Source organism: Engystomops pustulosus, chromosome 9 (genome assembly GCF_040894005.1).
Source record: "Engystomops pustulosus chromosome 9, aEngPut4.maternal, whole genome shotgun sequence".
Lineage (NCBI taxonomy): Eukaryota > Metazoa > Chordata > Amphibia > Anura > Leptodactylidae > Engystomops > Engystomops pustulosus.
In genome coordinates, this window is record NC_092419.1 from 106,706,424 (window position 1) to 106,722,518 (window position 16,095).

General features: G+C 49.9%; 1 protein-coding gene across 1 annotated transcript in view; it reads right to left on the reverse strand.

The window, feature by feature from the left end:
* LOC140076487 (inter-alpha-trypsin inhibitor-like) overlaps positions 1-6,683 on the reverse strand; it is a 36,285-nt gene extending 29,602 nt beyond the window's left edge. The window contains exons 1-2 of the mRNA XM_072123014.1: positions 6,611-6,683; positions 5,903-6,070 (exon numbers count right to left, since the gene is read on the reverse strand). Of these exons, the coding sequence (XP_071979115.1) occupies positions 5,903-6,070; positions 6,611-6,683 (241 nt within the window). The remainder of the gene's footprint in view (positions 1-5,902; positions 6,071-6,610) is intronic.
* Between the last annotated feature and the right edge of the window lie 9,412 nt (positions 6,684-16,095).

Genomic DNA, 16,095 nt, shown 5'->3' on the forward strand with positions numbered 1-16,095 from the left:
CATATATACTATGGGCATGTGCTGGGGACTATCTATATATTGGGGAACATCATGCTGGATACATATATACTAGGGGCATGTGCTGGGGACTATCTATATATTGGGGAACAGCATGCTGGATACATATATACTAGGGGCATGTGCTGGGGACTATCTATATATTGTGGAGCAGCATGCTGGATACATATATACTAGGGGCATGTGCTGGGGACTATCTATATATTGGGGAACATCATGCTGGATACATATATACTAGGGGCATGTGCTGGGGACTATCTATATATTGGGGAACAGCATGCTGGATACATATATACTAGGGGCATGTGCTGGGGACTATCTATATATTGGGGAACATCATGCTGGATACATATATACTAGGGGCATGTGCTCGGGACTATCTATATATTGGGGAATAGCATGCTGGATACATATATATTAGGGGACTGTGCTGGGGACTATCTATATATTGGGGAGCAGCATGCTGGATACATATATACTAGGGGCATGTGCTTGGGACTATCCATATATTGGGGAACATCATGCTGGATACATATATACTAGGGGCATGTGCTGGGGACTATCTATATATTGGGGAGCAGTATGCTGGATACATATATACTAGGGGCATGTGCTGGGCACTATCTATATATTGGGGAGCAGCATGCTGGATACATATATACTAGGGGCATGTGCTGGGGACTATCTATATATTGGGGAACATCATGCTGGATACATATATACTAGGGGCATGTGCTGGGGACTATCTATATATTGGGGAATAGCATGCTGGATACATATATACTAGGGGCATGTGCTCGGGACTATCTATATATTGGGGAATAGCATGCTGGATACATATATACTAGGGGCATGTGCTCGGGACTATCTATATATTGTGGAACAGCATGCTGGATACATATACACTAGGGGCATGTGCTGGGGACTATCTATATATCAGGTAGCAGCATGCTGGATACATATATACTAGGGGCATGTGCTGGGGACTATCTATATATTGGGGAACAGCATGCTGGATACATATACACTAGGGGCATGTGCTCGGGACTATCTATATATTGTGGAACAGCATGCTGGATACATATACACTAGGGGCATGTGCTGGGGACTATCTATATATCAGGGAGCAGCATGCTGGATACATATATACTAGGGGCATGTGCTGGGGACTATCTATATATTGGGGAACAGCATGCTGGATACATATATACTAGGGCATGTGCTGGGGCTACTTATATATTGTGCTGGGCCTATATATTGGAGGTCAGTTTGCTGGGGATACCTATATACTGAGGGCCAGTTTGCTGAGTCTGCTTTTATACTAGGGAGCAGTGTGCAGGGCTACCTATATACTGTGGGTCAGTGTGCACTGGTGGGTACAGGAAATATGTAATAGAGGGCATCGTATATTTAACTAATAAAGGGAGCATAGTATATAATATATAACAGAGGAGACACAGTATATATCTAACACAGGGGGGCATAATATGTACATCCAATAGAGGAGTGTACATGATATATAGCTAATAGAGGAGGCATAGTATATAAAGCTAATAGAGAGGGGCACCATTCGTGGGTTGGTAACTATCGTTTAAATGCAGGCAAAAGTGCAGGTTGCATTTAAATGTTGGCAGCGGGGGGGGGAGGTGCTTTGTTACGGCGTTGGGCTTGGAAGTTATTAGACCCCCTAGGGTAAAAGTACCCTTGGGGTCTAAAAATTGAGTAATAAAAGAAAATTTAAAAATAAGAAAAACTTAATAAAAAATTTCAAACCACCCCCCTCTCCCTAGCACTGATATAAAAATAAAATTACCAGGTGGTAAAACCCTTAATGGAAAATAGCGCCCAAATGTCAGAATCATAATTTTTTCATATAAAAATTTGAATGAAAAGTGATCTGGTAGCGATGAAAACGTCATCACGTTGCGCAAAAAACGACACCTCACACAACTCCATACCCCAAATAATTGGGCAATATCAAGATTTTTTTTGTTTTGTGCAAAAAGTTTTAATTTTGTAAAATCTATTTAAACATATTGGGAGTCATTTACATAGGGCCCGATTCGCGTTTTCCCGACGTGGTACCCGAATATTTCCAATTTGCGCCGATTTTCCCTGAATTGCCCCAGGTTTTTGGCGCACGCAATCGGAAATTGGGGGGCGTGGCCGAACGAAACCCGACGGATTCGGAGAAACTGCCACATTTTTTCTTTGTCCCGGTGCATGTGAGTGCTTGATCTTGCGACACAAATCCTTTTTTAAATTCTGAGGTCTCGTGTAAGCCGTCGCCGATGCGCCAAAAACCGATCGCTTGCACCAAAATCCCGGGGCAATTCGTCGGAAAACTGAAATGTTTGGGAAACCCGACAAAAGTTCGGCGTTCGGACCCGTAGTAAATGAGCCCCATTAAATTTGAGGTATCATCTGAAGCGCCAGTGAAAGTAAAAAAAACATAGCCCACAAAATGGTGCAAATGTGTTTTTTTGGCAACGTTACCACATTTGGACTTTATTTCCAGCTTTCCAGTGCAAGGAATATCAAACACCATCACTAGGAAAGACAAGCTCTGAACACGGAGAAATACAAAAGTTATGGATTTCTGAGGTAGGAAACACAAAAATGAAAAAAAGGATGTGGCTTTAAGGGGTTTATGACCCCGGGGGAGGGGGGCAATTTTTTGAGGCTTTCCTTGTACAAAGTAGCACCTGCCCAGGTGTGGATATTGGGAGGTTGTGGCCGGGGGTCTTCTTATACATGAATAACGGTTCATAGAATTTGGAGACGTCCACGGCGCTGGATCAACCAGATTATCGCGCAGATTGTCTAGTGCAAACTCCTTGCACAGGTATTTAGGAAGTGTACGGGCTACATATGTGGCAGACAAGACCCTTTTGTCGCACGCCCTGTGTTAAAGGTGCAGCAAAAAAAAGTTGGTGCGCTCTGTCGGGGCAATGCGGGAGGGGGGGTGTAGTCACCAGATTCATGAAGAAAGTGGGGCAGAAATCCAACCTGAATCTGGCACCCCCTGCACTATACACAGATAACTGTACATAGTACACACCGCACATAGTGCACACCCTGCACATAGTACACACTGCACGTAACACACACCCTGCACATAGTACACATCCTGCACAGTACACATCCTGCACATAATACACACCGCACATAACACACACCATGCACATATTACACCCGGCACATAGTACACCCTGCACATAGTACACACCCGGCACATAGTACACCCTGCACATAGTACACACCGCACATAGTACACACCGCAAATAGTACACACACACTGCACATAGTACACACCCTGCACATAGTAGTACACATCCTGCACATAGTAGTACACCCTGCAGATAGTAGTACACCCTACACATAGTAGTACACACCCTGCACATAGTAGTACACACCCTGCACATAGTACACACCCTGCACATAGTACACACAGTGCACATAGTACACACCCTGCACGTAGTACACACCCTGCACGTAGTACACCCTGCACGTAGTACACCCTGCACATAGTACACACAGTGCACATAGTACACACAGTGCACATAGTACACACCCTACACATAGTACACACTCTGCACATAGTACACACCCTGCACATACTACACACAGTGCACATAGTACACATAGGGGGTCATTTACTAAGGGCCCGAATCGCGTTTTCCCGACGTGTTACCCGAATATTTCCGATTTGCGCCGATTGTACCTGAATTGCCCCGGGATTGTGTCGCACGCGATCGGATTGTGGCGCATCGGCGCCGGCATGCGCGCGGCGGAAATCGGGGGGCGTGGCCGAACGAAAACCCGACGTATTCGGAAAAACCGCCGCATTTAAAAACCGAAAAAGTGTCGCTTGGGGACCGCTTACCTTCACCTGGTCCGAGGTGGTGCATTCCGGCGCGTGGAGATGATTTTCAGTGCAGCAGCGCCACCTGGTGGACGGCGGAGGAACTGCCTTCATGAATCCCGGCCGGACCCGAATCCAGAGCAGAGAACGCGCCGCTGGATCGCGAATGGGCCGGGTAAGTAAATTTGCCCCATAGTGCACATAGTACACATAGGGGCACATTTACTTACCTGGTCCGTTCGCGATCCAGCGGCGCGTTCTCTGCGCTGGATTCGGGTCCGGCAAGGATTCATCAATGCAGTTCCTCCGCCGTCCACCAGGTGGCGCTGCTGCGCTGAAGTCCGCTGGAATGCCTCGAAATACACCGGCCTACCCAGGATGAAGGTGAGTGAAATTTTCGCGACACAATTTTTTTTTTAAATGCGGCGGTTTTTCCGAATACGTCGGGTTTTCGTTCGGCCACGCCCCCCGATTTCGGTCGCGCGCATGCCGGCACCGATGCGCCAAATTCCGATCGCGTGCGCCAAAAACCCGGGGCAATTCAGGTACAATCGGCGCAAAACGGAAATATTCGGGTAACGCGTCGGGAAAACGCGAATCGGGCCCTTAGTAAATGACCCCCATAGTGCACATAGTGCACACAGTGCACATAGTACACACCCTGCACATAGTACACACACTGCACATAGTACACACCCTGCACATAGTACACACCCTGCACATAGTACACACACTGCACATAACATACACCGCACATAACACACACCCTGCACATAGTACACACTGCACATAACACACACCGCACATAACACACACCCTGCACATAGTACACACCGTACATAGTGCACAATACACACTGCACATAGTACACACACTGCACATAGTACACACACTGCACATAGTACACACACCGCACATAGTACACACACCGCACATAGTACACACCGCACATAGCACATAGTACACACTGCACATAGTACACACTGCACATAGTACACACACCGCACATAGTACACACACCGCACATAGTACACACCGCACATAGCACATAGTACACACTGCACATAGTACACACTGCACATAGTACACACCGCACATAGTACACACTGCACATAGTACACACTGCACATAGTACACACTGCACATAGTACACACCACACATAGTTCACACCGTACATAGTACACACTACACACCGCACATAGTACACACCAAACATAGTACACACCACACATAGTTCACACCGTACATAGTACACACTACACATAGTACACACCCTGCACATAGTACACACCCTGCACATAGTACACACCCTGCACATAGTACACACTGCACATAGTACACACCGCACATAGTACACACCGCACATAGTACACACTCTGCACATAGTACACACCCTGCACATAGTACACACCCTGCACATAGTACACACCGCACATAGTACACCCTGCACATAGTACACACCCTGCACATAGTACACACCATGCACATAGTACACACCCTGCACATAGTACACACTGTACATAGTACACACTACACATAGTACACACCGTACATAGTACACACCGTACATAGTACACACTGCACATAGTACACACTGAACATAGTACACACTGCACATCGTACACATAGTACACACCCTGCACATAGTACACACCCTGCACATAGTACACACTGCGCATAGTACACACTACACATAGTACACACCGTACATAGTACACACTACACATAGTACATAGTACACACTGCACATAGTACACACTGCACATAGTACACAGGACACTGCACATAGTACACCCTGCACATAGTACACCCTGCACATAGTACACACTGCATTGTTCTTAGTAAATGTGCCGCAATGTGTAGATGAAAATTCATTCTGATTTATTATCGTAAAAACACAACACGTTTCTAGCTTGCAGCGAGCGCTTTGTGTATAAAAGCCCCCTGTATCATGGTGGGGGCGCTGTTCCTGTACACCCCAGGCCTGGCAGGGTCATGGCTCCCATAGGTCCTCTCACCTTTTGTCCTGCAGGTCACAATACATTCTCGTTGCGTTCTAAACCGGTTCATGTTTCCACCACAGCCGCCATATACGAATGGCTTACAGATAGCCCAGGAGGCGTCGTAATAATAGAGGTAAATCCGCTCATCACACGGACCAGTGTCCGGGCCCTTGAGGCAATAATCTGGGGAGGTAGAGAACAGATCAGTTATTTACTGGTCTTCATAATACATGTGATCATAGTAAGAGTATCCGCAGAGATTCCCGATGGTGCACCGCTCCGGCCCGTGGGCTGACAAAAGGGTCACGGACACTCTATGCTGTACTTCTGGGTCCCACCACAGGGGGTGACCAACAATCTTATTCCGACCCAAATTACTACTTCTTCTAAAACGCTTCACCACCCACCGGCCCTCTTAGACCCTGCTGCAGGCTGCGTGACGGGTGTCCTTCACTGATGTCCCCGCGAGAGGAAGAGCGGCCGGCCCTAGCTCCTTTTTAAAGTGCGAGACCGATGAATTAACCCCTATCGCCGCCGGTCACCCTCAACTCGGCGGGCCTGCGCTACAAGCTCCGGGACTCCGCTTCTGCCCTGACTTTACATCTGGAATAAACCACAGCTACATGTTTCACTTTCAGATTTTGGAGGCAAATATGGATTCCTTCAATCAATGCAAGCAAAGTTGTATTTTTTATCTGATATGATGGAGATGATCGCACTCACCGGCCTCACTCAGGATGGGGGTCACAGTCAGTAAGAGCAGGAGGGGCGGCAGGAGACACAGATAAAGCTTCATCCTGATGGTCCGGGATACACTGCCGCCTCTGTCACCTCCCAAATGTGTAATGTGTCAGCGGAGGAAGGGACCTGTGAGGTGACAAATCTAATCAATGTCATGGCAATTTTATAACTGACACTTGGGGTACAGGGACACACTGACACTTGGGGGGCAGGACAGGGACACGCTGACACTTGGGGGGACAGGACAGGGACACGCTGACACTTGGGGGGACAGGACAGGGACACGCTGACACTTGGGGGACAGGACAGGGACACGCTGACACTTGGGGGGACAGGACAGGGACACGCTGACACTTGGGGGGACAGGACAGGGACACACTGACACTTGGGGGGACAGGACAGGGACACGCTGACACTTGGGGGAAAGGACAGGGACACGCTGACACTTGGGGGGACAGGACAGGGACACACTGACACTTGGGGGGACAGGACAGGGACACGCTGACACTCGGGGGACAGGACAGGGACACGCTGACACTTGGGGGACAGGACAGGGACACGCTGACACTTGGGGGGACAGGACAGGGACACGCTGACACTTGGGGACAGGACAGGGACACACTGACACTTGGGGTACAGGGGACAGGGACACGCTGACACTTGGGGGGACAGGACAGGGACACGCTGACACTTGGGGGACAGGACAGGGACACGCTGACACTTGGGGTACAGGGGACAGGGACACGCTGACACTTGGGGTACAGGGGACAGGGACACGCTGACACTTGGGGGGACAGGACAGGGACACGCTGACACTTGGGGGGACAGGACAGGGACACGCTGACACTTGGGGGGACAGGACAGGGACACGCTGACACTTGGGGGGACAGGGCAGGGACACGCTGACACTTGGGGGACAGGGACACGCTGACACTTGGGGACAGGACAGGGACACGCTGACACTTGGGGGGACAGGACAGGGACACGCTGACACTTGGGGGGACAGGACAGGGACACGCTGACACTTGGGGGGACAGGACAGGGACACGCTGACACTTGGGGGACAGGACAGAGACACGCTGACACTTGGGGGGACTGGACAGGGACACACTGACAATTTATGCCACATAAAACAAGTCTCATTCAGTTTTGGAATCAAAAATATACCAAAAGTTCTGGAAGAAGGGCATTGAAAAAAAATAGTGCAGTGACAAAGGGTAACACAGCAAAGGCTTCCTCAAATCGCTGGAATCTTACACACTGCCCACATTTACTAAGAACAGCGCACTGTGTACCAGGTGCAGGGTGTGTACTATGGGGCAGATTTACTTACCCAGTCCATTCGCGATCCAGCAGCGCGTTCTCTGCGCTGGATTCGGGTCCGGCTGGGATTCATTAAGGTAGTTCCTCCGCCGTCCACCAGGTGGCGCTGCTGCGCTAAAAAGCATCGGAACGCGCTGGAGTTCACCGAGCCGGGCTGAGTGAAGGTAAGTGCAGGCTCTGCGACACATTTTAAATTTTTAAATGCGCCGGTTTTTCCGAATACGTCGGGTTTTCATTCGGCCACGCCCCCCGATTTCCGTTGCGTGCATGCCGGTGCCGATGAGCCACAATCCGATCGCATGCGCCGAAATCCCGGGGCAATTCAGGGAAAATCGGCGCAAATCGGAAATATTCGGGTAACACGTCGGGAAAATGCGAAAAGGGCCCTTAGTAAATGACCCCCAATGTTCAGTGTCCTGTGTATAGTGCTGAGTGTCCTGCACTGCTCCCACTGAGGGCACCATTCTTTTTTTTGGTGCACCTTTAACATGGGGAGTGCAACACAATTCTGGGGGACTCTGCATAATAAATGTGGCGCACGGTCTGACTGAGCAGCGGACGCCTCCTTCAGTGCTGTAATTTGTGTCGCATGATAATTAGTGCAGCTCCATAAAAGGCTTGTGTGTGATACATATGCGGGGCAGACACTTCTTAAATTCACAAGCAGAACGTGCAAAGTCCATCAGAAACCTGGCGCAAGCACCTTAGTAAATGTATCCGGCGCCTAAATAAAAGCAGACTCTCTAAGATTGTGCTGCAGGTTCCTGGATAGAAGAGGGACCTCCTGGCCTGCTGGGGGGACAGGAACATTGAGAACTCACCTGAGTCTGATTCCCTGCAGCTGGATGGGAGGTTTTCAGCTGCTCCTCAGAATATGAGTGACCAGTAGAGGCTGGGAATAGGGCGTCAGCGGGTGCAGGGAGGAGCGGAGGTGCCTGATGCTGGATTATACACCCTATCACACAGGGACAGTTATAAATCAGTGTCCGTCATGCTACACTACACTGTGACTGTACAGATGGCACCAGGGACTGTCGTAGACAAAGTGGGGACTTGGGGAAAACTAAAAATGAGGCACCAAAATAAGACTATTTTATGAACCATTACATTCAGTATTTATGGATTTATGCAGAATCTAGAATTTAATTGATATAAATATATATATGTACAGCCTCCCAGCACCCCACCCCTGACCCCCTGCTATATTCCTCCCACTGAATTCACAAGTCAGAAAAAAAGCTTTAAAAAATGCCCACGACAGCGATCATGTTATCTATGGATTGAGATGTCCATGCGGGTCGGCGTATGTTGGTGAAACTACATTGGATTTTTAGGATCCGATTCACACAACACAGATACACCATCTGCAAAAAAGGAAAGACCTCCCAGTATCTAGACATTGGGGCAGATTTACCTACCCGGTCCATTCGCGATCCAGCGGCGTTCTCTACGGTGGATTCGGGTCCGGCCGGGATTCACTAAGGTAGTTCCTCCGACATCCACCAGGTGGCGCTGCTGCGCTGAAGTTCCCCGAGGCCCGTCGGAATGCACTGAAGTTCACCACCCTATTCCTGGTGAAGGTAAGCGCGAGTCCAGCGTCACTTTTTTGTTTTTAAAATGCGGCGGTTTTTCCAAATCCGTCGGGTTATCGTTCAGCCACGCCCCTCGATTTCCATCGCGTGCATGCCAGTGCCGATGCGTCACAATCCGATCGCGTGCACCAAAATCCCAGGGCAATACAGGGAAAATCAGCGCAAATCGGAAATATTCGGGCAACACGTCGGGAAAACGCGAATCGGTCTTAATGTGGATTATAATCTCAATACTGTCATCTAGAAAACACATCACCCCACACAGGAGAGTGCCTTCATTCGCTCTTGTGTGAGGGGCTTTAGACTTGTGATTCTGCTTTACATGGAAATACAGTGGAGCAGGGAGATGGGGCAGAACGAACCTGAATGACAAACAAAGACAAACATGGGAACAATTGTCTCCATACAAGGAGAGGATTGTCCCCGGATATAGATGACACAGTCCTGGTAATGAGTAAAGTACAATAGGTACAGATTGAGGTCTAGATAGGGAAACATACACATTGGGGCTTATTTACTAAGGGTCCTGCGGCCTCACTTTCATCTGGTTTCCTGACTTTTTGGGGATCGCGCCGGGAATTATGTCGCACACGATGGAATTGTGTCGTAATCGCGCCGGCTTTCACACGACACAAATCGGGGAAGTGGCGGTTGGACGATCCGACTGATTGGGTCAACGCACAGGATTTAACATTTAAATTTGCGTCGCAAGCCAAACAATTACATGCACCGGGAAGAAGATGGTGAACTCCAGGGGACCTGAGCGGGGAAGCGACTCTGGAATCACGTAGGGACCGTGTAAATCTGCCCCAATGTATAATACTGCAGACCGCATTTCCGTCAGGTTTCCCGACTATTTCTGTTTTGTGCCGCATTTAACATGGGTTTTTGTCGTACGCAATCGGATTTTGGCGCAATCGCCGGGGGGGCGGGCCGTCGGACAACCCGACTGATTCGGACTGAGCGCGGGATTTCAAATTTAAATTGTGTCGCAAGACAATGCACTCACATGCACCTGGAAGAAGAAGGTGAACTCCGGGGACCTGAGCGGGAAGTGTCAGATGCAGGAAAATGGACACATGGGGGTCATTTACTAAGGGCCCGATTCGCATTTTCCCAACGTGTTACCCGAAAATTTCCGATTTGCGCCGATTTTCCCTGAATTGCCCCGGGATTTTGGCGCACGTGATCGGATTGTGGCGCATCGGCGCTGGCATGCACGCGACGGAAATCGGGGGGTGTGGCCGAACGAAAACCCGGCGTATTCGGAAAAACCGCAGCATTAAAAAAAAAAAAATGGTTGCACGGGCCATACTCACATGCACCACGATGAAGACGATGAACTCCAGGGCACCTCGGCGGACTTCGGCGCAGCAGCGCCACCTGGTGGACATCGGGCGCAGGACCTTCATGAATCGCCGGAAAACCCGAACGCTCGTCAGAGAAGCCGCCGCTGGAACGCAAATGGACCGGGTAAGTAAATGTGCCCCATGATCTTAGTGAATCACAACTGACCTTGGGGATCGCGCAGGGACCGGGTAAGTAAATGTGCCCCATTGTGTTATTATTTTAGGTTCTGTTTACATTCTGTGACTGTGGTCTAATTTTAGGTTTTACTTAAAGGAAATGTACCATTTTATTTGATGCATTATGAACCTGTAGCTACACTGATGTGCAACACTCCTGCCAATACATGGGTACGCTGGTAGTTGCGAATAGCGCCCTCTCCAGGTTAGGAGCTGTCGGAGGGAGTCATGAACCCTCTAGTACAGTGATGGCGAACCTTTTAGAGACTGAGTGCCCAGACTACAACCAAAATACACTCATTTATCACAAAGTGCCAATATAAGCTGTAATTTTTTTTTTTGTTTTCCTTTCAATCATACCAGCCACCTGAGGACACTGATGTAACTGAAATTAGGAAGGCAAATTCGGACTATCGCTGTAGCTTCTCTCCAGGGTCCTGCTGTACGGGCCCCATGGGTGTACAGTCATGGGGCCAACAGGAAAACCTTCAAAGATTATCCGGTCGTCTCCACACTTTCACGCTTTTCCTTCAGTCCCAAGCAGCCAAGAGATTCTAGGTGCCAGGGATCCAAATTTATGGCTCCTATATTCCAGGACATATCTCATGCAGTCTTGGCCACTGAGGTGCCTCCTGTGGGGACAAATGAGATATGGCCTTGGCAACTCAAGGGTTAAAATAGCACTGAGATTAGTAAATCTGGACTTGCCTGGGACTGCAATTTAGATTCTGTGAGTCCTGTCTGGTAAACTCTGTGCTAGGGTGGTAGCTTGAGTGCCCACAGAGAGCACTCTGAGTGCCACCTCTGGCACCCGTGTCATAGGTTTGCCACCACTGCTCTAGTAAGTCTCTAGTGAGATTATGTCATTGCAGGAGTATAAAACCCCTGTGCCGGGGGAGCAAATGGTCCAGACCTCATGGTCTTTCCACAGAGCAGAGAGTCTGTCTTTGCCTGTGCAACATCCCCCACCGGGGCCTTTTCTTGGGGCCTGGAGGCCCAGAATACTGGAGTGGCTGGCGGTTGCGGCCTGGGCATGCTGTGTTCACGGTGCTTGGTATGGGGACCGGAGGGCTGACCTACAGCCTGGCAGGTCTCCAGCAGGTGGTGTGGGCAAGAAATTAGATGAGGGTGAGGCTGATGTACTGGTTCTCCCTGGGGCAACCTCTGAGTGTCTGTAGTATGAGTCCCTGGATGATAGATGGGGCGCCCTTGATGGTGATAATACCGTAGCAGGGACCAAACGGAGGCAACGTTGTGGAAAAATAACTTACAGTTCTTTATTCGAACCAACAGGCAACATGCCAAACGATTCCTTACAGATGTCGGATACTAGGAGTGCTCTTGGAGAGTGAACCCCAGGAGTTTGGTCACCGGCCTGGATGCAGGGGCAGGCTGGGATGTAGCTGTGTCCAATGTTGGAAGCTTCAGCTTTAGTCCTGGGTATTGTTCAGTATCAGCCCTGAAGGTGGACTGATACCAGGTCTCTCACTTTAGGCTAGTAGCAGGTGTGCTCTCTACACAGAGCTCTCGCCTCCTCATGTCAGGAGGTTCTGGAACTCTCCACACTGTGTTCTAACTACTCCCTGACTAAGGGTTTAGTTAAGAGGGAACATCATTGGATGATAAACTTCTCCATTGCTGACAGCTGAAGGATTGTTGTTCCTGGACTGACCTGTAGCTGTTGGGGGCGCTGTTGCGGTGCCGGTGGTGACCTCTGTAACTAGCAGGACATTCTCACCGGACAGCCTGAGCCTCTCAGCAGGTGGTCCTGGATACTCCGCAGGACGGTCAGCAATGGCTACAGGAGTGTTGGGCTCTTTTAAGATAGCTTCCAGGGAGGAGGGAGCCCAGGGGAATACCAGTGAGTTCCCTGCCGTTTTGGCTGGCTGCGGCAGATTCCCCAAACAATAACGGAAACCCTCCGGAGCGTACTGAACCAGTACACCGATAGTAGAGAGGGTCCTCCGTAGGGGTGGAATCGTATTCCCCCGCCGGAGAAGATGTCTGCTGGGGATGGTCCGCCATTCTGGACCCGGTGCAGAGAAGTCCGGCATCGGAAGTATTCAGTGCAGGTAGAGAGCCACACTCTGTCCCAGTAAGTGTCCATAAAGGAAGCCCGAGTCATACCTCGATGCAGCCGGTGCGCCGCAAATGGCCTCCGGATGGGATCCGCTGCCACGATGATCAGAGTCTCAAAGACCTCAGAGAACTCCGGTTCCTCAATGAGACGTAAAAGCCTCGGTCTCGCTATGGTGGTGGCTGCGTCCATGAGGCGGTCAGCGGTTCACTTCCTGCGCTGAGGTGGAGCGGGAAACTCTCGCGCCAGAGGGCGGGGTTTAATTAATTCCCGCCAGGAGCTGTGGTGGGCTGAATTTTCTCCTGTGCCACAGCGCTCTGAGGCAGGTTTCGCCCCATATCTGCAGGGGTGGAGCCTGTTGAGTCATCTTGACTTCCCGCCAGTGTGGGTTTTGGCGGGCTAGAATTACTTGCTGCGCCACAATCTCCTGAGGTAAACGCTTCAGGCGCTGCAGCGCCGGATGTAGCAGAGCTTGTAAAGTTCTGTTGCGGAGATTAACCTCTGGAGTGCTGGAGTGGAGCTCGACAGCACGTGGCAGCAATGTAACACAGTCAATGTTTGAAAAGCACAAAGTCACTTGGTCCTAAACCCGGATGGCAGCAGGGTTAGGCAGCACAGTAGTTTTTCAATAAAGGACAGCCTATCGTGCCAGCATAAGGCACAGAAGTAGAAATCCTGTTCGTGACGCCACTTGCAACATCCCCACCGGGGCCTAGCCTTTTCTCGGTGCCTGGAGGCATCCAGGGCCCAGAATACTGGAGTGGCTGGCGGTTGCGGCCTAGGCACACTGTGGTCACGGTGCTTGGTATGGGGACCTACAGCCTGGCAGGTCTCCAGCAGGTGGTGTGTGCAAGAAATTAGATGAGGGTGAGGCTGATGTACTGGTTCTCCCTGGGGCAACCTCTGAGTGTCTGTAGTATGAGTCCCTGGATGATAGATGGGGCGCCCTTGATGGTGATAATACCGTAGCAGGGACCAGACGGAGGCAACGTTGTGGAAAAATAACTTACAGTTCTTTATTCGAACCAACAGCAACAGGCAACGTGCCAAACGATTCCTTACAGATGTCGGATACTGGGAGTGCTCTTGGAGAGTGAACCCCAGGAGTTTGGTCACCGGCCTGGATGCAGGGGCAGGCTGGGATGTAGCTGTGTCCAATGTTGGAAGCTTCAGCTTTAGTCCTGGGTATTGTTCAGCATCAGCCCTGAAGGTGGACTGATACCAGGTCTCTCACTTTAGGCTAGTAGCAGGTGTACTCTCTACACAGAGCTCTCGCCTCCTCCTGTCAGGAGGTTCTGGAACTCTCCACACTGACTAAGGATTTAGTTAATCCCTGATCAGGTGATCTCACTCTCCAATCACACTCCAGTTACAAAGAGGGAGCATCATTGGATGATAAACATTAACAAATATTAACCCTTGCCTATCCAGGCAGTATCTACCGCTGCACAATTACCTCTACGTGTACTGGATGGTACAAGGGGCTTATTCGCAACTACTCCTCTGCCCATGCATTGGCAGGGATATTGCACCTGTCAGCAGTCCAGACCACATGGTCTGAGTGAAGAGAGAGAGAGTGTGGAGAGAGAGTGTGGAGCACACCTTTAGTGCTGACACAGAATATGGTAGATAGGGGGCACTTGCACTTTATGTGATGCTGTTCCCCGGATATGGATTCGGGTGCTGGATGCCCCTCTGTAGGTATTTGCTGAGGTTCTTGTTACTATACACAATTCAGTGTCCCGCTGTGATCCACATGCTGCAGCAGTGCAGTGCGGGAGCCCCGACCTGCGGCCTCTCCGTGTCCCGAGCAGTGGTTACAACAGCACTAGTGTGGACTCGGCTCCTCCTAATTTTTCAGTCTCCACCTTCCTCATATGACCCCATCTATAACATAGAGGTCATTTATTTTTCTCTGTCGGGCGGTCCTGGCATCCTGACTGTGGGAATCTTCACAGGCTGTTACACTGTGCAGGAATACTTCACTTTTCCCCCTTTGTAAGATTACAGCAGGCAGAGGGAAGGGGGACTGTTGAGGAAGCAGGAGAAGAGGGGCTCTGATAACACCCCCAAGAGCCCTTCAGGCTCATTACCAGAAATTCAGTATAAGAAGATCCCATAGTCCCGGTGCCTGGATCTATGAGTGAGTGCCCATTGTTTATTATGATTTTGATCCCAAATAAAGAAGTTGAAAAAGTCTAATAAGTGCCCAAACAACATGTGACTTCTCTGTGGTTATTTCACAGACACTTTTATTAGAGTTCGAGGCGTATTTCATGATAGAGAATGAGATCTTCCATGTGCAGCACCTTCCACATCCCTCCGCTCACATCTTACCAATCTGTAATGTAAAAGCAGTAAGAATAGAAGATTGTGACACCTGTTCAGGATCTCATGGCTTAATGACATGGAGCGGATGGATATGCGGAGCAGCACTCACCATTTGTAGGTTCTCCACAGTAATCGTTACATTCCTTCTCTGTGTAGAAGTTGTTAGGGTTTCCTTTGCAGCCGCCATATTGGAAGGTGATACATTTCCCTTCAGTGGGATCAAATGCCCAGCGAGGGTCACTCCTCTTGCAGGGACCTTGGTCTATAGGGAAGCGGCAGGAAGCTGGAAGAGAGATGAGGAATATAGGGAGGATCACTAAGGAGTGAGGATCAGTAGTGCAGGCAGAGCCAAGTGGGTCACCTCATGATGTCATAGTGTATGCGCAGGCCAAGAATCTGGCTCTGGCTTTGCTACTGCAGAAGAAGAGGAGCCCTGGAAGGTGAGTAATGCATTTATTATACTGGAGAGCAGGGTGCTGGGGGTACCTACAATCTGGAGAGTAGTGTGCTGGGGCTACCTATACGCCGAAGAGCAGTGTGCTGGGGCCAACTATACACTGGAGAGCAGTGTGCTGGGGCCACCTATACACTGGAGAGTAGTGTGCTGGGGCTACCTAT